The 23,745-nt window shown below is 39.6% G+C and overlaps 1 protein-coding gene across 2 annotated transcripts in view; it reads left to right on the top strand.

Annotated features, from left to right (window-relative positions):
• TTYH2 (tweety family member 2) overlaps positions 1 to 23,745 on the top strand; it is a 95,421-nt gene that overhangs the window by 25,530 nt on the left and 46,146 nt on the right. For both annotated transcript variants that reach the window (XM_069076503.1, XM_069076502.1), the window contains exon 4: positions 15,595 to 15,815. In XM_069076503.1, coding sequence (XP_068932604.1) covers positions 15,595 to 15,815 — 221 coding nt within the window. The remainder of the gene's footprint in view (positions 1 to 15,594; positions 15,816 to 23,745) is intronic.

Genomic DNA, 23,745 nt, shown 5'->3' with positions numbered 1-23,745 from the left:
AAACCCCCTCATTTTATAGATGAGAAAACCAAGTCTGAGAGAGGCGATAGACAGCAAATATTATTGTCCCCCATTTTGCAGATGGAAAATCTGAGGTCTGATTTGCTCACATCTAGATCTACCACCCCACCAGAGGACCAGGATCAGTGGCCACCTCTAGAGAAATCTGTTTCCCTGGGACAGAGGGATAGATGTTAAACCAACAGAAGAGTGAGACTGTAAAAAACAGATCCAATGTCTGGGGAAGGAGAAGTCTCATGTGTTGATTTCCTATCCATTCCAACTTCCACTGGTACCTACTGCCAAGTCCTGGAGATTTAGGGTAAATGTCCCAGTATCTAGGGGTGAAGGGAGGTGTGGTGGTTATCCAAGGTTGTGGAGAAATTTGAGAAAGGGCACAGTTAGCAGTAGTGACAGGAGCCACCAGGGTGGGAGGAATTGAGAAGGGTGTCACCGAAGTTCCAAGTTGTAGTAATAATTTACATTTCTATAGCACTTTAGGGCTTTATAGATTTTTTTTTTCATTGTCCTCTTATAACATTTCTGAGGTAAGTAGTGAGCATTATCGTCCCCATTTTATAGTTGGGAAATCCAATGTTGAGAAGTGAAGTGTGAGTGTCCCAAGGTCTTTATCTTATAATGGAACAGCCAGGATTTAAACCCAGATCGCCTGACTCCAAATTATGTGAACATCCCACTATATCATGATTGCCTCCAGAAGCAATCATGACAGCTGAATTTTATGTATTTCAAGATTTGGAATGAGCATGAATTTCCTGGACAGCTCTACCTGTACTTCCCCCATACCAGATGCCTTACACTGAAGGAATGCTGTGGGAATTCTTCTGTTGGCATTTTGAATGCTGTCCAGAAGCTTGAAGAGCTAGCTCCAGTCCCCTTCCCTCCAGCCTTCATTGGTATAGCTGAGAGCCATTGGTCTAACCGTTCTAGAAAGCAAATTTGGAATTATGTGCAAAAGTGACTGAACTGTGCATGCCCTTTGAGTGATACCAATGCTAGGTCTATATTCTAGGAAGTATTCTCTGAAATATACTTAACAACCTGCTCTCTTGAAAAAATGTATCTACCATGTATTATTCACATTTCTGACATATTCACATTTTCTACATCACTTTTTAAAGGGTAAAACAATCAACAAAACAAACCAAAGCCTGATTTGCAGTGTTTACTTATTTCAGAGATATAAATGCTCACACTGGAAATCTAACAATTGGCCCTTGTGAGCAGTTACAGGCCAGCACCAGCATGCCCCTGCCTATGCCTCAAAGAAATCAAAGAAAAGGGAAAAAGACCTATATGTGCAAAAATATTTATAGCAGCTCTTTTTGTGATGACAAGAAACAGAAACAAAAGGAGATGCCCATCAATTGGGGAACAGCTGAACAAACTATGATAGACTTTGGAATGTAGTGGAATATTATTGTTCTATAAGAAATTAAGGAAAAGTCAGTTTCAAAGAGATGTGAAAAGACTTGTATGAACTGATCCACATTACTATTTAACATTTTTGAGGGAACTGAGGCTCAGAAAGAGGAAGTCCTTGCCCCCACTGGGAAGCCCCAAAGCTATGAACTTGCATGCCTAGACATATGACTAGCATGCGGAGAATGTGCTGTCTCCTTCTTCATCGTGGAGTGGGGGAGGAGAGGGATTCTCTCATTCCCCATGATGGGAAAAGATGAAATAGCCTTTTTGTCTGCATCTTATAACTTACCCTGGGAAGTAGACTTTCTGGCCCTTTGGGATTTATGAGTAAGATCTAGATATATAAAGGAACTACAGGGGCAATGCAGGGAATCTCTGTGGAGAGAAGGTCATAAAACAAAACTCTCCACCTCCTAGGACCCTTTGTCCGGTTGCCCTTGAGCCCTGGTATGGCTCCAGGGTCTTGGGGTATTTCTCAGTTTCCTATAGTCTACTAAATCCTCAAAGGGTAGGACTGTGTGTTTGCCCTATAACTGTTCCATCTCCATCTCCTTCTATCCCAGCTGAATTTATTACCACTGCCAAGAGCCTTCTGTCTCTAAGTTGCTACTGTGTCCTTGCTTTCATCCCTTATTCTCATATAATCTCTCTAATCTCTCTCTCTCTCTCTCTCTCTCTCTCTCTCTCTCTCTCTCTCTTTCTCTCCTAGAGGCAGTCAGGGTTAAGTGACTTGCCCAGGGTCACACAGCTAGTAAGGCCAGATTTGAACTCAGATCTTCAGGGTCAGTGCTGTAGCCACTGTGCCACCTCATCTCTTATTCTCAAAGTTGGGACTGGGGAGTAACTAGTAATTTGGGGCAGGAAGGGAAAACCCCAGAAGGTACCTAGTACCTTTGTTTGGGGAAATTTGCTAGAATAGAAGAGAAAGCCTCAACCCATATTGGAGAACACTTCTTTGAGGTCCCCAGGATATGATGGCAAAAGTCCAAGAATGAGTTCCCTGTGGCTTATTTTTCAGCTTCTAGGCATTTGTCCCAAGAATGAGTTTATTGTGCAGTTAAGTAATAAGGGAAGATAGGCAGAGAAAGGGCAAATGTTGGAAATGGGACCATGGAGATGGTTCCAGTTCAGGGCTTAGAAGATGTGATCCTACCCCGGGTGCTGGGTGGGAGGAAGAGTATTTAATACACACTTAATTCATCCCCTTGCCTGTTCATTCCCTGCAAGGAAGGGAGAAACAAGCATTTATTAAATATCTCCCATGTGCCAGGCACTGTGTTAAATGATTTACAAATATTATCTCATTTTATCCTCACAACAACCCTGGGAGGTTCATGCTATACCATTTTATAGATGAGGGAGTTGAGGCCGAGCACAGCAATTAAGTGTGAGACCAGATTTGAACTTGGATCTTCCTGACTCCAGGTCTAGAACTCCATCCTCTATGCCAACAGCTGCCTCTAGACACGAAATGAGGAACAGCTATGAATGCCTCTGAACATTGATGACCTTCTTGGCTTCTTCACCAATTTTGACATGAATTAATTCTAGTTCTTTCCTGGTTTTTTATTTGTTTTAGTAGCAGCCAAACCTAACTTTGAGAGAAATCATTGCAGTGGGGGTGGATCCCAGTTCCAATTTTGGCTCTGACTCTGTTAGCTCTGTTACCATAAACAAGTTATGTGACCACTGAGCCTGTTTCTTCATCTCTAAAACAGGGACAATAATAGCACCACCAACCTCTTAGAGCAGTTGTGAGGATTGAGAGATGATGCATGAAACTCACTTTGCAAACCTTAGCTTTAAAAATTTGGCTAATATTGTTAATAATTTGTTGAGAGAATGTAGGAAAGAAGGGCTGGGATGAAGAGGGAATTCCCATATGTGGGAATGGCCCTCTGCTCCATCAATACCACCAGGGCAGTTTTCTGATGCCTAAGAGGAGATGCTATGCAGACAATGAAGTGGAGCCTTGTCCCAGTCTTTGTACCCATGACCCTCTCTCTCAGTTCAGTGACCTTTAGCTTCCTTTGCTTACTGACCTCATAGTGACTCAGCTCCTTGGCAGGCCTGAGTTTTCTAGTATGCTTGATGATTGGTAGAGCCTAGGGTGATAAAGTGGCCATAATCTGTCTCCTGTACCTCTGCCTGCCCTGGGCAGGAGGGAGATGAATTCACTGATTCTGCTCAGCTCCCTGACTGATCCATGAATGGACTTTATTGGGAGCGTGTGACGAAGTGCACACGAGCCCTGGGCTAGCTTTGGTGGAACAACAAAACTGGACAGGTCCTTCCTTCGTGTCCTCTATAGAAAGGCAGGGTTGTGTAATGGAAAGCATTAGCCTGTAATTCAGGAAATGAAGATTTTAGTTCTGTCTCTGCCTTTACTACCTGTGTGCATGCCTGGCATCTGACCCTTTGTGACCCCATTTGGGGTTTTCTTGATAAAGATACTGGAGTGGTTTACCATTTCCCTCTCCAGCTTATTTTATAGATGAGGAAACTGAGGCAGACAGGGTTAAGTGACTTGCCCAGGGTCACTCAGCTAATAAGTGTCTGAGGCCAGATTTGAACTCAAGAAGATGAGTCTTCCTAACTCCAAGCCCAGTACTCTTATCTTCTGTACCTCCTAGCTGTCCCATCTACCTTTGTGACTTCAGGAAAATCAGTTCACTTTAGTACCTACTTCACCAGCTTTCTGTGAGGAGGAAGTTCTTTGTAACCTGGAATATACATGTAAACTAAACAATAACAATAGTAATAAGTTTAAAATGACAGTAGATAGTATATGGTACTTAAGATTTTCAAGGTGCTTTGACATGTATTATCTCCTTTGAGCCTCTCAAACCTCTAAGATAGGTACTCTTTTATTATTGTCATTAAGGAAACTGAGGTTTAATAGTGTTAAGTGACTTGTCCAAGGTCATACAACTAGTATCTGAAACAGGATTTAGTCTCCACCTGACGTGGAGTTCAGCATTCTAACCACTACTTACACCCTGCTCTCTCCCTATTCTGTGACTACTGTAGGCAAGTAACTTTCTTGGAGCCTCAATTTCCTCATCTGTAAAATGAAAGAGGTCAACTTACCTGGCTTCTTTTATGTCTTAGCTAAAATTCCACTTTGTGTAAGATTTCCTCCTAAATGCTAGTACCTTTCTTCTGTGATTATATCCAATTTGTCATATGTAGATATACATTTATATATGCATAATGTATGTGTGTATGTATATGCTTGTGTGTGTATTGTATACATATGTATACAATTGTTTGCATATCATCTCTCTTGATTAGGGGAGTGTGAGCTTCTTGAAGACACAGACTGATTTTGCCTCTTCTTGTATCCCCAATGTTTAGCATAATGTAATAACTGTGTCAGTACATTGACCATGTACCATATGCGTCCTTCTGCACCTATAGTTCCCCACCTATGTGCCAGAAGAAAGGGGGGATGTTTCGCTCTCAACCATCTGAAGTCCTGAATTGTCACTGAATTCATCAGAGTTCTGATGCCTTTCAGAATTGTTTTTAATTTACATTATTGCAGCATAAACAGTTATCCTGGTTTTATCACACATGATATTATATGCAGGCATTTTTCTTACCAGTTTGTACTATAGACCTCATCGACTTAGAAAAATACAACTTAGCATTATCTATGTTACATTGTTTTTGTTTTGTTGTGTATTTCGGTTTTTGGTGTTGGTTTTTTTTTTTACATTTTATTTGACTAAGCATTTCCCAGTTACATTTTAATCTGGTTCTGGCTGACCATGTGTTCAAAACCTCTGATGTAAAGTGTTAGGCCTGTCCATTCCTCACTGATGCTGCACTGCCAATCCACCATCTTTTCTGGTAGCTCATTTCTCGGATGACTTCCATCATAACCACTTCTCAAAGGGCAATTCTTCATTAGTTGCCAGTAGGCTTACTAAGTGTATAATTATGGCATATTTTAAATTGCAGATTGGCAAGTTGCATTCATTGAAGGTTTTTCTGTGTTTTTTACAAATGCATTTATAAGGTATTAATCTATGAGGAGTAGCATACAACAGAACTGAGCACAGATGTCAAAAGACCTGGACTTGCTACTGGGCAAGTCTCTGAACCTGGTATCACTGTGCCAATCACTGAAGATCAAAAACCAAAATGAAATAGTCTTTTCCCTCAAGTAACTTATAATTTAGTAGGGAAAATGGCATGTACACATATTAGTAAATATAGGGCATGTGTTAGTCAATATAGAACATGTGCAAGACCAGTGCAAGGTAATTTGTGAAGGGAAGGCACTAACAACTAGCAGGGATGGGGAAGGACTTTATGTAGAAGCTGGCAGTTACGGTGAGTTTTGAAGGAATCCATGAATTCCCAGAAGGGTTGAGGAGAGAGTGCAGAGCCACAGAGACCAAGATGGAGTATCATGTTTGAGGAATAACAAGTTGGCCCGCAAGGTGGCACCATAGTGCAAAGAGCCCTGAGCCTGGAGTCAGGAAGGCTCATCTTCCTGAGTTCAAATGTGACCTCAGACACTAGCTGTGTGACCTTGGACAAGTAACCTAACCCTGTTTGCCTTAGTTTCCTCATCTGTAAAATGAACTGGAGAAGGAAATGACAAAGCACTCCAGTGTCTTTGCCAAGAAAACTCCAAATGGGGTCACAAAGAGTTGAACACAACTGTTGAAAAACAACTGAATGACACCAAAATGGCCTTTATGACTAGACTTTGGAGTGCTTGGAGGGGAGTGATGTGAAAAAAGACTTGGGAGTGTTGGTAGGCAAGGGGGATGGTATAGGAAAACTCTGAGATGAGAAGGGATTGGAGGTTGTGGAAAAAATGAAAATAAGTTTAGGAAAAGATAAAATGGTAAAGGGATTTCAGAGTTCTTAATCACAGAAGTGAAACACTTATGGACAAGGGTAAGATAAGGATGTGACCATACCTTTGTGTAGTTGAGTGGAGGTAATAGGAATTGAAGACACTGAGAGATTGGAAGGTTAGGTCATTTGAGGGAGACTGAACACATATGTTGAAATTCCCCACTATGAGGATAGAAGTTGGAATAGAGAGGAAGACTGTGAGCTAGGCACTGAATTCATTGAGAAAGAGTCGAGATCAGTAGAGAAAGCCACCAGGTTCTGGATTGGATGATAAATTTGGATAGGGCACTATAAGGGGTAGTATACAAGTTGGGGTAGTACCCAATATAGGGTACTATATATGTAGTATAAAGTATGGCTGAGGACACAATGTCATCCAAATCTCAAAGGGCCAGAAAATGAAAAGAACATGAGGGGAAGAGATCTAAAAATGTAAGTTAGTTAATTACAGAATGGGGTAGGGCAGAGAATATAGTACAAAGGGTGGGCTCATAGGGCACATCAGTGGGAATAGGTTCATAGGATGAAAGAGAGGGCAACAAGGTTTGGAGAGTCAAGGTTCAGCTCTTTGGCAATAACAATTTGGGGCTATAAGAAGGACTGGGAAGTTAGCCATTAGAGCATGAGCCCAGACAGAGAATCAGTGGGTGAGAGGAGGCAGTGAATAGGATGTTCAAGACCAGGCAAAACCTCTAGGTCTTTCTCTTCCCAGTTTCTGAGAGGGAGAAAATCTCTGAAAAGAAAAGATACTATCATACAATAAAACAAACAAAGCTATTAGCTTTTCTTCTCCGCATCCTCGACAATATCAAACAGATAAAATTATTTGTTTTCAAAACAGAAACTAAGGGAATTTTTTTTAATTCCTCAAACTCATTAGATACAGCTTTTGGTACATGGATCTTGACTAGTTTGGGGGCATCTAAATTGGGCCCTTATGGGCCAAATGAGACGTGCTTGACTACTGTCTGACCTACTTAATATTTTTATTAGAAAAATTTTTGTCCAAGTATCTTATATATATAAGAGGTATATATGATATAATGTAATGGCTTCCAAAATATGATCTGCAGACCACCTGCAGGTTCCAGAGACTGACTCTTCAAGGAGATCCTTGAGTTAGAAATTATTTTCTTATTAATTCTAAGACATTATTTGCCTATTAAAATACTTTCTTTTTCAACATATCTGTGGGAGGCCAGATTTTATTCATATGCTTAAACTAAAGCAATATTGCAATATTTTGCAGAAACAGAGATATTAATCCAACTGTCTTTTGTTAATCCAGATATTAAAAATGTTTGTAAAAATGCCATTCTTTCTAATGGAAATTTTTTTTGTTTTGGAAATATATTTTTCATTAAAATGTTATTCATGTTAACATGTAATAGACACATCATTCTTTTTAAATGAATTAAATACGTATTTTTAAATTTTTATCAATTTTAATTTCCAATGCAATAAATATCAGTGGATATGACCAATATAAGTGAAAGCTCTTTGTGCTTCTTAACAAATTTTAAGAGTGTGAAGAGGAGGTGGTACCAAAATAGTAGGGAACCGGCAGTGACCCAACTGAACTCTCCCAACATTCCCCTCCAAAGAACTTCGAAATAACTCCTGAAATCGAATTTTGGAGCAGTGGAGCCAACAAACGGTCAGAGTGAGACATTTTTCCAACTTAAGACACCTTAGGAGGTCAGCAGAAGAGGTTTGTGACCAAGTAGGGGCCAGCCCAGAACATGGCAGGAGCACCAGCAAAGGGAGCTACATCAGCAGCAACCCAGAGATGGTAAGGGGGTTGGACAACTGGTCAGAAAGAGATTACGGGGACTCTGTGCTGCCACTGGGTGCAGCTGGTGCTGATGGCAGCCCTATTGTCCCTATACAATTCTGGGTCACAGTTGCAAGGCAGAGAGGACCATCTGTGGTTGGTCATAGGGGAGCAGGGGACCTGGTCACAATTCCAAGGCCAAGAGGATCACTAGCGCTTATGGCGGCCTGAGAGCAGGGGACCTTGTTGCAATTCCAGGCCCAAAAGAACACCAGCACTTGTGGCTACAAGGGAGCAAGGATTCTTTTTGGGTGAAGACTAGAGCACAGACCAGGAGAGCAGTAAATATATCTCTCCCTATATTACACCACTTTGGAAGTACTGAAAACTTGCAGACCCCCCGAACGGGCTCTGAAAATAGCAACACAAAAAAGCCTAAAGCTTGGGACAGCCTCCCTGCCCCTGGCTGAACAGAACCCAACTTTAATATAAAGATCAGAGTCAAGAAATAGGCTGGGAAAAATAGCAAATGACCCCCCCAAAAAAAAGAGCTTTACTATGAAAAGCTACTATGGTGGCAAGGAATACCAAGACATAAACTAAGAGGAAGATGACAGTGTGAAAACAGCTACAACAGAAGCCTCAAAGAAAAATGTAATTGGGCCCAAGCCCAACAAGTGTTCATAGAAGAATAAAAGAAAGAGATAAGAGTGGTAGAGGAAAAATCCAGAAAAGATATGAGTATGATGCAAGAAAATTATGAAAAGAGAAATAATTAACAGCTCAGTAAAAGAGGCACAGTAAAATACTAAAGAAAATAACACCTTAAGAAAGAGAATTGGCTTAATGGTAAAAGAGGCACAAAAATTCACTGAAGAAAAGAACTCCTTAAAAAGCAGAATAAGCTAAATGGAAAAAGAGGTACAGTGATGAAAATAATTCCTTAAAAATTAGAATTGGAGGGGCAGCTAGGTGGCGCAGTGAATAGAGCACCAGCCCTGGAATCAGGAGGACCTGAGTTCAAATCTGGCTCCAGACATTTAACATTTACTAGCTGTGTGATCTTGGGCAAGTCACTTGACCCCAATTGCCCTGTGTTACCCCCTCCAAAAAGCAAAAATAAAAACATTAGAATTGGGCAAGTAGAAGCTAATAATACCATGATATATCAAGAAACAATAAAACAAAGTCAGAAGAATGAAAAAAATGAAAGAAAATGTGAAATATCTCCTTGGAAAAAACAACTGAGCTAGAAAACAGAGAAAAGAGAATTCAAGAATTTTTAGGCTACCTGAAAGCAATGATCAAAAAAAGAACTTAGACATAATATTCCAAGAAATTATTGAGGAAAATTGCCCTTTTATCTTAGATAGAGGGTAAAATAGAAATGAGTCCCTCAGTAACCTTCTGAAAGAGATCCCAAAATGAAAACTCCCAGGAATATCATAGCCAAATTCCAGAGCTCCCAGGTCAAGGAGAAAATATTGCAAAATCCAGAAAGAAACAATTCAGTTATCATGGAGCCAACAGTCAGAATCACATACAATTTAGGAACTTCCATGTAAAAGGAGGGGAGAACTAGGAATATGATATTCTGGATGACAAAGGAGCTAGGATTACAACTAAGAATCACCTACCCAGCAAAACTGAGTATAATCCTTCAAGGGGAAAAATGGTTATTTAATGAAATAGAGGACTTTCAAGCATTCCTGATGAAAAGACTAGAGCTGAATCAAAAATTTGACATTCAAACACAAGATTCAAAAGAAACATAAAATGGTAAACATGAGAGAGTAATCCTAAAGGATTTAGGATTCAACTGTTTATATTTCTATATGTGAAGATGATACATGTAACTCCTAAGAATTTATATCAATTAGGGCAGTTAGAAGGAGTCTGCAAAGACAGAGGGCAAGAATGTGGTTTAGTAATGTTGGGATAATCATTCAAAAAGGGTGTGTGTGTGAGAAAGAGGGATATATTGGTTGTAGGGAAAAGGGAGAGGTAGAATGAGGAACATAAAAGGCACTCAGGAATAAGCTTTTATAATGGAGGGGGGTGGCAGGCAATGCATAAATCTCACCCATCAGAATTGGTTCAAAGAAGAAAGAATATAAATGGCCACTCATTGGGTATAGAAATCTATCTTTCTATCTTATCAATTAGGGAAATGGGAGGGGAAGGGGATAAGAGATATGGGGTGGGGGAAGTGATAAAAAGGAGGGTGGATTAAGGTAGGCAGTGGTCAGAAGCAAAACAAATTTTTGAGGAGGCACAGGATAAAAATAGAGAGAAAAAGATAAACCAAAGAAAATAGGATGGAGAGATATATAGTTATTGCTGTGAATGTGAATGAGATAGGCTTACCCATAGAATAGAAGCAAATAGCAGAATGGATTAGAAACCAGAATCCAACAATATGTTGTTAACAAGAGAAACACTTGAAACAGAAAGACACACACAGAGTTAAAATAAATGGCCGGAGCAGAATCTGTTATGCTAAAGTAAAAAAGGCAGGGGTAGCAAAAGTAGACCCAATTAAAAGAGATAATCAGGGAAATCACACTTTGCTAAAAGGCACCATAGACAATGAAGCAGTATCAAAAATTTTTATGCCAAGTTTCCCTGATAAAGGCCAGTTTCTCAAATATGTGGGGAACTAAGTTAATTTAAAAAAAAATAGAGCCATTGACCAATCAATAAGTGGTCAAAGGATACAAACAGGCAGTTTTCAGAAGAAATCAAAGCTATCTATAGTCATATGAAAAAAATGTTCTAAATTATTATTGATCAGAGAAAGGCAAATCAAAACAAGTCTGAGGTACCCTCACATCTATCAGAAATGACAAATGCTGGAGGGCATGAGGGAAAATAGGTACACTGATAAAGTGTTGGCCGAGTTGTGAACTGCTCCAAACATTCTGGAGAACAGTTTGGAACTATGCTTAAAGGTATATAATACTGTGCATGATACTTTTTGATCCAGCAATACCATTACTAGATCTGTACTACAGAGAGATCATAGTAAAAGGAAGTAGACCTACATGTACAAAAATATTTATACCAGCACTTTTTGTGATGGCAAAGAATTGGGAACTGAGTCATCAATTGGTGAATGACTGATTTATTGTGAAGGAATACTATTATCTCTAAGTACCTTTTATGTAAGAAAACTTTCCTCATTCTACCTCTCCCTTTTCCCTACTCCCAGTGCATCCCTCTTTCTCATCCCACTCCCCCCTCCTTTTTTTTTGGAGATCATCCCAACATAAATGAATTACATTCATGCCCTCTGTCTGTGTAGACTCCTTCTAACTGCCTTAATACTGATAGAATTCTTCGGAGTTACATGTATCATCTTCACATATAGGAATATAACAGTTTAACTTTATTAAGGTCCTTAGGATTATTCTTTCATGTTTACCTTCTTGTGTTTCTTTTGAGTCCTGTGTTTGACAAAGGAAGTGGTTTCAGAAAAAACGTAGCAAGACCAATATGAATTGATGCAAAGTGAAGTGAGAAGAACCAGGACATCATTGTGTACAGTAACAGCAATGCTGAAATGATGTTCAACTGTGATAGACTTGGCTACTCTAATCAATACAATGATCCGAGACAATTCCAAAGGACTCATGATGAAAACATGGTATACACAACCTCCAGAAAGAGAACTGATGAACTCTGAGTGCAAATTGAAATATGGGGAAGAGTCTTAAGGACATACCATATGGGGATTATTTGAAGAAACTGGGGCTATTCAGCTTGGAGAAGATTCAGGAGAGACATGAGAACTTCAGATAAATAAAGGTCTAGCATGTGGAGGGGAGAGTATATTTATTCTATCTGTCTTCAGAGAGCAGAAGCTAAAAGTACTGAGTAGGAATTGCTTTAGATTGAGCTTTTGATTAGATATCAAGAAAAACTACAACTGTCCTGAAGTGGAATGGGCAAAAGATAGTAGGTTTCCTTTTTTTTGTTTTTTTTGGGGGGGAGGCAATCTCAGTTGAGTGACTTGCTCAGAGTCACACAGCTAGTAAGTGTCTGAGGTCATATTTGCACTCAGTCCTCCTGATTCCAGGGCTGGTGCTATATCTGCTGTGCCACCTAGCTGCCCTGAAGGTTGTCCTTCCTTGGAGGCTTCAGACAGGATAGATGATCACTTGTTGGGTATGTTAAAGTGGGAAATCTCAGTGCTGGCATTTCACTTGGTCTGGCTGCTGTTCCCTTCCAGCTCTCAAATTCTGTGATTCTGTGAAATCTCACTATGGATGGGACTCTGCTAATTGTGTGACTGTGAGCAAGTCATGTAATTTCTGTGTCTCACAGGCAGATTTCTTTCTTTTTCTTTTTTCTTTTTTTGCTTTTTGGAGGGGAAAGGGCAGGGCAATTGGGGTTAAGTGACTTGCCCATGGTCACATGACTAGTAATTGTGTCAAGTGTCTGAGGCCAGATTTGAACTCGTGTCCTCCTGACTCCAGGGCCGGTGCTCTATTCACTGTACCACCTAGACACCCCATCACAGTCAGATTTCTTTTTTTTGGAGGGCAATTGGGGTTAAGTGACTTGCCCAAGGTCACATGGCTAGTTTTTGTGTTAAGTGTCTGAGGCTGGATTTGAACTCAGGTCCTCCTGACTCCAGGGCCGGTACTCTATTCACTGTGCCACCTAGCTCCCCCTCATAGTCAGATTTCTAAAAGCTAAATTGCCTTTAGATCACAATTGGGTTGTGATCTATTTGATGTAAAGAGGCTGCCTCCACTGAAACCACAAATGGAAAATTGTTGTATTGTCATCGTTAGGACCCACTGAAGCCAGTGGATCTAACCATATGTTCCCTGATATGGCTATATAAATGCTGCCTCCAATTATAATGGACTTGGGTCAGTTAGTAATTATAACTGAAGTTTAATTAATTAATTAAATTCATGAGACCTACATACAAGAGAGTTGCTGATTGTGTGGCCCAAGATGAAAAAAAAAAAAAAGAATTCAGATGCCAGCCTCAGACCTAATTTCAAAGTTTTCCTCAGATACTTACTAGACACAATCATGGGCAAATCATTTAACTTTTCAGGCTCTTTTCTTATCAGCAAAATGGAAATATTTATTGGGTACGTGAGGATCAAATTTATATACAACACTTTGCAAATCTTAAAACTTATACAGGATGTCCCAAAACATCTTATTGCAAATTTAATCTATTAAAAACTTGAGAAAGGTTTTTAAGATTAGAATAGCACTAAGACTTTTGGGACACCCTGAATAAATCCAAGCTATTGTTTTTATTAATAACTGGTCTCATTTTCTAAGCAGTTTTGTTATGTCGTTATTAGCAGTTTTTGCTTCTAAAGATTTTTTTTTCACCTTCATCATTTTCTGAAAGTTACAGAGCTGTCTGAATTGAGACATACTTTTCTTTATTCAGTTATGCCTTTAGTTCTTTTCAAAATCCCAACTCCTTCCTTTGACATGCATCAGAAGGTAAAGAAGTCTAAAGCTTGTAAAAAGAAAGACAAGCCAGCTGCTCTGCTGGGTGAACGCCTGACTACCATTCTGCTACAGAGAGGTGTTTGGCAGAATCCCAGATTGCTTTCCTAGACTGAAGAACCTTGTATCTTCTGCATTGAAAAGTGCCTTGCTATTACCACGTCCTTAATGTGTCACTCATCTGGTAATCAAGGACAGCAGCAGTGCTGTCATCACTTACAATTTCTGCCTTTGCCTAAATGGATGTCGCCACCAGTAGTGGGGACAGTAACATAGCCACCAGCCTTCAAATTAGAAGTGGAGAGGAAGCCCTTGAGCTAAAAGGGATAGACCCCTCCTCTTGTGTGAATCTCTGTGTCCTTTAGAGACAGGGATGCATCTTGCTTTTAGACTTTGGAGTTCAGTTCTGCTCACCTTTAGTATATATAGCGGTTTCAATGGTCTGATCTGATTAGATGTTAGAATATGGAGTTAAGCGTTAACTAAACTAATCTTAAACAATAGATTCATTATTATAAAAATAATTTGAAAACTGGAGTCTATCCCCACCCCACTCCTAGCAGAGGAAAACAGAAACAAAACTGGGGGGGGGGGGTGCAGTGAAGGGGGAGGGAATCTGGTTTCAAACATTTTCCTTTGTCCTCTTTGATCAAGGTTCTCACTTCTCTTGCAAGAAGCCAGATCTGGGAATAGCAATCTGGTTTAGGCCAGATTGAGAAGCTTCTTTCTCCACCTACTTACATTCCCCCTTCCCCCCCCTTTTTTTTTTTGGAAGCAGAAGATAGCAGGGGCCTTGGTTAGTCTGTCTCCTGCCAGTCTGCAGTTAAAGGAGGGGCAAGGTCAGGGTCCTTCATGGACTCATGGGTAAGAAGGTGAGCAGCTGTGAAATGACCTGATCCAGAAGGAACAGCTGGAGCACCTTCTTTCTCCCAGACTCTCACTGCCAGAGGTGGGACCAGCCATTTATATTTCTGAGCAATTGTTTCATTACTGTAGCCAGATGTGTTTGGGATTTGTACCCTTCATGTGTTAGAAACCACCAGAGGAGGTTTTGAGTTTTTATTGTAACACATGACTTGACTGAATGCAAAATAAATACCTATGGCTATGGATAATAGAATTTTCTGGAACTAAAAATGTGCATTTATCTTTTTAAAGTAATACCACGGGGCAGTTAGGTGGCTCAGGGGCTCAGTGAGTAAAGCACCAGCCCCAGAGTCAGGAGGACCTGAGTTCGGTTCTGGCCTCAGACACTTAACACCCACACAAAAAAACTAGCCGTGTATCCTTGGGCAAGTTACTTAACCCCAATTGCCCTCCAAAAGGCAAAAAAAATAAAATAAATACCACAAAAAAAATAAATTGCCCACAGATCTGACTCTTACATCACTTCAGTAAGGCCTTTATGCTTTTTAAAGACTAGCAGCAAAAGCAACAAAAACAGAGGGTGATCATGAAAAGAAGAATGAAATACTTTTAATTTGAATGAAAAGAAATGACTTCCTTGACCCAAAAAGTACCCTTTCTCAGTATATAGATACATAGATAGATTACAATAAGTTGTGTACTTCTGTTTTGCTAAATCCCTATATATTCCTCGCATGACAGATCTCATTCTCATTTTATGGGTGGAGGTTGTCCTGTATATACTTTGTTCAGAGGTTCTTAAGCTTTTTGTGTCATGGACCCCTCTGACAGTCTGGGGTATGGACCCCTTTTCAATACAGTGTTTTAAATGCATGAGATAAAATACAGAGGATTACAAAGGAAACAAATTATATTGAAATGTAATTATTAAAATCTTTTACATTCACAGATCCCCCTGGGGGTCCATGGACCCCAAATTAAGAACCCCTAACTTTGACCAGTGTAGGCTAAGAAAGTATTCTTCCTACATGGTGAGCTCTGAGTGTTTGCCTGCCATGCATACCTCCATCATCTGACAGCTATCTCCTTCCACCTTAAATGACAGGTTTTCTTATACCGCTCTCTTCTTGTCCCACCCCCAGGTGTCAGGCACCACGCTGAAAATGAAGGTGAACCTGGAGCAGCACTTGGCCCGGCTCAATGAGATCTTTGCCGCCCGAGGAGACTATATCCAGACGCTGAAGTTCGTGCAGCAGATGTCAGGCAACATCATCCTACAGCTTTCAGGCTTGCCTGTGTGGAGGAATGTCAGCATGGAACTGACGGAGATGGCCAACAAGACCACCTATGTGGAATATTACAGGTGAGAGAGAGGAAGTGGTGGTCAGGGAACTGTAGACACAACCCTGGTCTCCTCTCAGTCTGTATCCGGAATTCCAGGCAGATGTCCAGAAGACTTAATAAGCAGATGCAAGGTGATGCAGTGGATAAGAGTATTGGCCCTGGAGTCAGGAGAACCTGAGTTCAAATCCTGCCCCAGACACTAACTAGCTGTGTGACCCTGGGCAAGTCATGTATTGCCTCAGAGATTGCCTCAGAGAAAGGTGGGGGAGAGAGAGAAAGCAGATGATTTTCAGTGGTGACAATTTAGGTACTTCCTAGGGGGGTGTAAACAAGCTTCCTGCCCTCGAGGTATTTACAAAAGTCTAAGACACCTATGGGAAGAATGAAATTAATTTAACAGGTATTTACCCTGTTTGCCTAAATTCATACCAAGTACTGTACAGCGTTGGTTTGAAGTGCTATTAGGGAAAGAAGAGACCTAGGGGTAGGGATGTGCTGGTAAATGTTTAAACATCAGAACCTCCTCCCCACCCCCACCAGATATACTTTTCACTTTAAAAGTGTGTCAGATTCGCTTTTGAAGTTTAATATACATTATTACCATTTTCTCTATCACTTTCTTAAGCCTAGGCAATCAACAAAACAATAAATCCTGTTCACACTGAAAATTTAACATTGCCAAGTTTGAACTGGCCTATCCCTATTCACACAGCCACCACCCTACTTTAGGCACTCATCACCCCTCCCCTGAACTATTTCTATAACCTTCTAATGGGTTTCCTTGCCTCCAGCCTTTCCCCTCACCAACTGATATGCCCAACCAGGGATTACAAGGGAGGTACATAGAAGATTTTAAATTTGAACTAGACTGTGAATAATAAGTAGAATTTCAGCAGGTAAGGGGAATGTGGAGCATGTGTAATAGCATTGTGACTGAAGAACAAGGATTATGGAACAATATGAAATATCTCTGAAAAAAGTAGGTTGAGAGCCAAATGAGTAGGGTCTTGAAAGCCAGACCAGAGTTTGGTCCCAGGCTCAAAAAATCTTCAATGGCACCTCAGTTGCCTAGTGAATAATCAGTGCAATTCTAGAAAGGTTAATCTGGTAATTGTGGATAGGATGAAGATGTTGAATGAATACACAAATAGGATTAAGTATTTATATGCAGGATTTAGGGTTGAGGAGGGCAGTGGGTCAGGGCTCCAGTATAGCCTTGGGGAGGGGTTGTTGGCAGGCAGAAAGCTGGGGAAGGTAGCAGATTCACCATCTAGAGGTAACCTTTCCTTCCACTGCCAAATACCCAATCCCAGAGCTTCCCTTAGGCACCATTCTGCCATAATCCTGCTTTATAGAGCTCTGTATTATAGCCTTCTTTCCTTTCCTTTCCTCTCCCCCTCCCTGCATCTCGATCTCATTCACCTTCCTACAGGCTGATTCAGAAAAGCCTCTGGTGTTTAAAACATCTCACAAGCCTTGTGTATACTTTCCAGTGTCCAAACTCAGCTCTGTGTAAGAGTCTTGGCTCCCAAGGAGATGTGTACTCTGCCTCTGGTGCTGAGATGAGTGTTGCATTTTTTACAGCTAAGCACACATCATGACCTGGAGATTTGGTAGAATGTAAGCTCCTTGAGAGCAGGATATATGTGGGTTTTTCCCATTTAGTCTTTGTATGCTGTGTCCAGCTACAGTTGAGCCGGATTGAATCGAATTGAAAGAAATTATTTCTGCTTGTGGGAAGCTCCCAGTGTAGCAGGGAAAAGGGACATATGTTAAGAGCACATATAACAGGACTAAGTGAACAAGGACATAACTAGTAAGAGCTGTACACACACACTCTCCTTGCTCCTTACACTTCTTGAAAGCTCTCCAGCCTAATGGTCTGAAAGCATTTACCAATAATGTTTCAGGGTTAACCCCAAATTTCTAGATTGGCTACTCTCCAGCCACTCTCCTAACTCTGGCCCCTATATCTTTCCCATTATCACACCTAATGCATCACAAGCAGAAAGAAACCACTGCACTAAGAGTGAGTTCAATCAATCAAACAATTTAAAATAGATTTTTATTGATATTCCCTCTGTATCCCCTTCTTAGAGAACCATCCCTTGTATCAGCATTTACAAAGATGAGGGGAGAAAAGGAGAGAGAAACAAAATTCAGCAAAACCAATCAACATGTGAAAAAAAATCTGTTCTTATAGTCATTGGTCCTCTCCTGTGGTCTCTTATCTCCAAAAAGAAGTGAGGAGAAATGTTTCCATATCTCTATTTCTTCTTTAGTTTTGATTGATTGATTGATTGGTGTTAGCTATTCTTTCCATTCACCTTGTAGTCATTGTAACATATGATTTTCCTGGCTCTGCTTACTTCACTTTGTATTAATTTATATAAGTCTTTCTGTGCTTCTCAATATTCATTGAACAAGCATTTATTCAGCTTCTTCTATGTATCAAGGTACTATGATAAGTGCCGTGAATACATAAAGAAAGCTGAAACTGTCCCCATCCTCATGGAGCTCGCATGCTATGGAGAAAACCTGTGTGTATATATAGAGCAGGTAGGCTGCTGCATATGAAGCACATATGTGGTGACTGCTCTTCTCTGTCTGCTATTGGCCCATTTTTCTTATTTATTTTTACTCCCTCTTCTGATGTAATCAAGGCATATATTCTGATATTTGCAAGTTAAGTACTAAAATTGCAGTATTTCCATCATTAATTAGCTGAGACCTTACCACAGTTTATCTTTCCTTCTCCTCCCTCTCTCCTTCCATGTCTCTCTCTCTGTCTCTCTTTTTCTCTCTCTCTCTCCCCCTCTCCCCACCTCCCCCTCATCTTTCCAAGTTATTGGCTATTTATTATCAGGATAACAAACAAAATATAAAAAATATTTCCAGTGTATCAGTTGTGAGAAACATCACAGCCATGTCACCTTTAACTACTGCTAAAACCACTAACTTCTGCTTAATACTGAAAACACAAATCCATTCAGTTCTCTCAGGATAGTCTTTTCTCACAAATTCTCTCCAGGGGTTAAATGCAGTTCTTTCAGGAACTCAGTTCTCTTAATCCTTTTCCTCTGTCTTCTCTTCACCTGTCACAGTTAATCTCTCCAGAACATCAGTCAAGCTCTCAATCTCCTCACAGACTCTTCGTAGAATGACATCTAAACTATTGACAGTTGAATGACAGTTAAGTAGTCATTCCAAGATTCCATTGCTTCCCAAAGATGCAATGACAGTACGGATAGACTTTGGGACTGTACTTTGAGAGAAGCTAGTGTTAAATTTCTCCCTGGAGTCAAAATTTTCAGTCCCTGAAAATGATTTAGAGGTGCATCAAATACACATTAATATTCTATATAACACACATATCATAATTCAAAGCAACACTTGTCAGGCTACTTCAGATAGCATCACTTAGAACACCAATGCCTGGTGTACATAGTAGGTGCTTAATAAATACTGATTGATTTTTTTTATTCAAATAAGGAGAAAAAATGATATAATGCTAGCTGTTGCCATCATAATAATAGCTAAATATAACAACAATGTCAAACACTAGCTATGTGACCCTGGGCAAGGTCAATTAACCCTGTTTGTCTCAGTTTCCTCATCTATAAAATGAGCTGGAGAAGGAAATGGCAAAAACATTCCTGGATCTTTGCCAAGAAAACCCCAAATAAGGTCACAAAGAGTAAGACACACCTGAACACAATAACAATACATTCATAAGACTGCGTATACATTTTTTTAAAACCCTAACAGCATATGTATTTGAACAGTGTGTTACATCTAACTGAAGAGGTAATCATTTCTCCCACAACATCATAATTTAGCTTATTAGCGTATTATCTTCTGTACTGAATCTTTTGTGACCTATTGACCTTTTTACATCTGTACCTAAGGTGGTGGCTGTTAGAGGCTCACTACCAGTATTTCTAAACTCTGTCTGGCTTATCTGTTCAAGGAACTCTAGAGCAAAGATTCTAAGCTCTGTTTCTGGGTTCAGTTCTCCTCACCTATCTGAACCCCAGTTCAGATCCTTCAGATCCTTCTCAGTCCTAGGCAGAGTTATTTAGTTTCTCTCTTCTGTGTCTGATTTCAGCAGGACCTTTTTCAGGAGCTCCCCATGCTGAGTGGAATGGAAGCCCTGCTTTATCATTCTTAGCTTCTTTTTTTTTTTTTTTTTTAAGCAATCAGGGTTAAGTAACTTGCTCAAGGTTACACGGCCAGTTATTTCTGGGTGTGGTGCTGAGTGTCTGAGCCCGGGATTCGATCTCCAGGTCGTCCCAACACTGGAGCCGGTGCTCTTACTCGCTGAGCCACCTGGCCGCCCCAATTAGCTTCTATTTTAAAGTAACAGTTTTCTTTGGAACATTTTTTAAAATGTTTTGTATCAAGCTGTGGATGTCAGCTGTATCTAACTGTGTATTTAAAATAGGAAAATTGTGATTCGTTGTATATTCTCAGGCACAGTGCCTAGCACATAATAGGTGCTTAATAAATGTTTATTGGGTCAGCTAGGTGGCACAGTGAGTAGAGCACCGGTCCTGGAGTCAGGAGGACCTGAGTTCAAATGTGATCTCAGACACTTGACATACTTACTAGCTGTGTGACCTTGGCCAAGTCACTTAACCCCAATTGCCCTGCCTTCCTCCCTCCAAAAAAAAAAGACAAAAAATTAATAAACATTTATTGATTGATTATTATAGATTATTGATATAGTGATGCAGTCCACCTCTGCCTTGCTTCCTAATTTCTTCTTAATTGAGATGCTTTGTGTTTCTGCCTTTCTATGTAGTTCTCAACACTCATCCAAATTCTCTGAATAGCAGCATTTTTCAGCAAAATTTTTTTATCTTGTTTCAGATTCCTGAGAACAAGCTCAGATGTCATACCATTATTTGTTTCTCAGTTTCTCAGATCCTTGGAATCCACTTCCTCCAAACCAAATACATTTTATTCTTAGGTGCATTTGATAAATATATAGCTGCATGATTTACATTTTAACAGAAAATAGCTTTGCCTCTCTGTTTTATCTTCTTTAATTAAAAAAAACATTCTGAATTTAAACACCAAAATTGAGCATTTCTTTACACACAGAATACAAAAAGAGTATTCCTTCTGAAACCATGAAGCTCTATTTCATAACACTTGCTTTTTTTCTAAAAGTATGTAATAAATTCTACGTATTACTTTCAAAACTTTACTTCTGGACTCCTTTCTATTCTTTTCTGTGTACTTTTGAAAAATATTCCAGTGGTCTTTTTTTTTTTTGTATCATTATTGGTAAGTGTTCCCTTCCTCCTTTAACCAAGGAAAAGAATAAAAAAATAAACAAAAATCCCTAGAACAAATAAGCATAGTCAGGCAAAATGAATCTACACAGTGGCCATGTCCAAAAATGTATGTCTCTGAGCCTTATGTCTCTCTCCAGTAACATGCTTCATCATGAGTACTCTGGAGACACGGTCATTGTATTGATAAAACTTCTTAAGTTTTTGAAAGTTTTTTTTACTTTGTTTTTGTCCTTACATAAGTTGTTCTCTTGGTTCTGCTCACTTCATTCTGCATCAGTTCATGCTACCCAGGATTCTCTAAGATGTTCTCTTATATCATGTCATATGGTACAACAACATTCAAACTATATTTATATACCACAGTTTATTCAACCGTTCTCCAGTTATCTAAGAGGCAATCTAAGGTGCCTCCTTACATTGTAGTTCTTTGCTTTTTTCCCCCCCTCTCTCATTTATTACTCTCCCCCTTATTTCAGGATGAGAAAGTTTGTTTTGCTTGCACTTCCCAGTATTATCTTCCCACTTAACCCCTTGACTTTAATATATTTATGTACTAAACTCTCTGTGTGTTCAGTCTTCCTTTGTCCATCTCAGATAAGTGATCTCTGATTTCATCTCTTTTTTCCCAAGTGGTAAGTTTGATTTATTAATGCAATAACAAATGTGACAAAACTTATCTAGTTAATGTACCTTTAGCAGTCTTAAATACTGATGAAAAAAACATGCTGTTCACAGTCAAGCCTTATTGTAAAAAATTCACATTTGTTGTTGTTGAGTCATTTTTCAGTCATGTCCAACTCTTCATGACTCCATTTGTATTTTTCTTGGCAAAAATAATAGAGTGGTTTGCCATTTCCTTCTCCATCTCATTTTACAGATGAGGAAACTAAAGCAAACAGGGTTTTACCCAGGGTCACACAGGTGTTATGTGTCTGCAGCCAGATTTGAATTCAGAAAGAGGACTTACTCTAAGCCTGGCACTCTACTGTACCACCTAGCTGCCTTAATAGATTAACACAGTTTTGAAAAATTCATATAACCTTCTAAAAATGCAAAAAGGTCGGGGGGGGGGATTTAACAGCACAGAAAAAAATTTTTAAAGCCATTAGTTTAATAAATGGCTCCTTCTTAAATCTGTCCCAGGCCCAACTAAACCTAGGCACAATTTTTAAAAAATACAATTATATACACAGCTGTTCAATAAGGAAAAGCCCAAATATGATGATATGAAGATGCTATTTATTTCACTGATGAAAATAATTCCTGCCTTCAAGTCAAAGGGGACCATTTTTAAAAATCTCTTTTAAGACATTTTTTCCTTAAATCACAATTGCTTTTTGCCTAACCTGAGAACACAATTTCTTTTTCAAATCCATATACATCTAAAAGAAATTAAGCCAGTCCAATTCATAATACACTTTGCATTTGAGTATTTATTCATCATTATTTAATGAAGAGTTCAAGGGGGCCACAAATGTCCATTTGGTAAGCAGAGAAGATTCTTATGCACATACATGCGTTGGAAATTACTGGTCTTTGCACCATATATAGCATTTCAAAATATATTGTAACATGTTCACCTGTCACTGAAAGCAGGACTGTTACAAGAATTGTTGTTTTGAGCTGAGAGTATTTACAAGCTAAAGACATTTGATTGGCTCTAGTGTGACCTGTTCATTCCAATTAGTATTAGTTTGCTATGCTGACTGAACAATATTTGAAAGATACTGGAAGAGGAGTGAAAAGAAAAGAAACCTAAAATCAAAGCATCCTTATGGGTTTTTTTGTATTTTATAAATTGACTCATAGTGGATTTTGTTTTTATGACTTTCTATGGATGACAACAATGTCTTCTGCCAGTCCTCTAAAATAAATGCTTTATGCTGATCCCCTTTTTCACATGTAGGAACATTTATTTGAAAAGCTCATTTCTGCCTCCTAAATTTCTTCCCTTTTCTTATCAACTCCATTACAACTTCTTATTTATTGAATGTGGACATACAGAGGATCTTCAATGTTAAAGCTGTCACTGTTAAAAAATCATCTTCGAGTTCTGGAGGAAAACCCTTTGTAAAACGAATTGTGGGTTTTCTGCTCAAAATTTAGCATGTCTTTGATTTTCTGCAAAAAAAACTGCAGGTTGCTGAGACAAGGGATTCTAGATGGAAGGGGTTCAAATGCCCTCTGCCCAGCTCTCAGGCAGGTGGGGAGGGTGTGGCTCATAGAAAGGGACAAAAGGATGCCAACCATGGCCCAGGATAATTATTCCCAAGGGTGGCAGCTGGCAGCTGCAGTGCAGCACACCAGAAATGTGGGCATGGGAGGAATGCGTGCTAGTTGGCCCCTAACTTGCTACTTCCCTCACTTTTCCACTGATCTGGTTGTGCCTCAGTGATGTTCTTGTATCAGGTTGTAATGAAGCTGATGATGAAGTTATTCTTACTGTTTTCAGAGTCCAGGATGTACTGACCCATCTTCATTTCCTGATGTTGATTCTTTGGAATTTAACCTCATATGCCAATTCTGCTTTCCTCTTTGGGTATATTCATCACTTGTGGGTCCATCCAGGTCAAGGAAGGGAAGAAGAAAGGGAAGGAAGAGAGGAAAGAAGGAGAGAGGGAGGAAAGAATTGAAGGAGAGGGAAAA

Source organism: Petaurus breviceps, unplaced genomic scaffold (assembly GCF_028583685.1).
Source record: "Petaurus breviceps papuanus isolate PSGF00001 unplaced genomic scaffold, PetGlider_PUasm1.0 90925, whole genome shotgun sequence".
Classification (NCBI taxonomy): Eukaryota; Metazoa; Chordata; class Mammalia; order Diprotodontia; family Petauridae; genus Petaurus; species Petaurus breviceps.
Note: the sequence above shows the minus strand (reverse complement) of the source record. Positions and strands in the feature narration are given on the sequence as shown.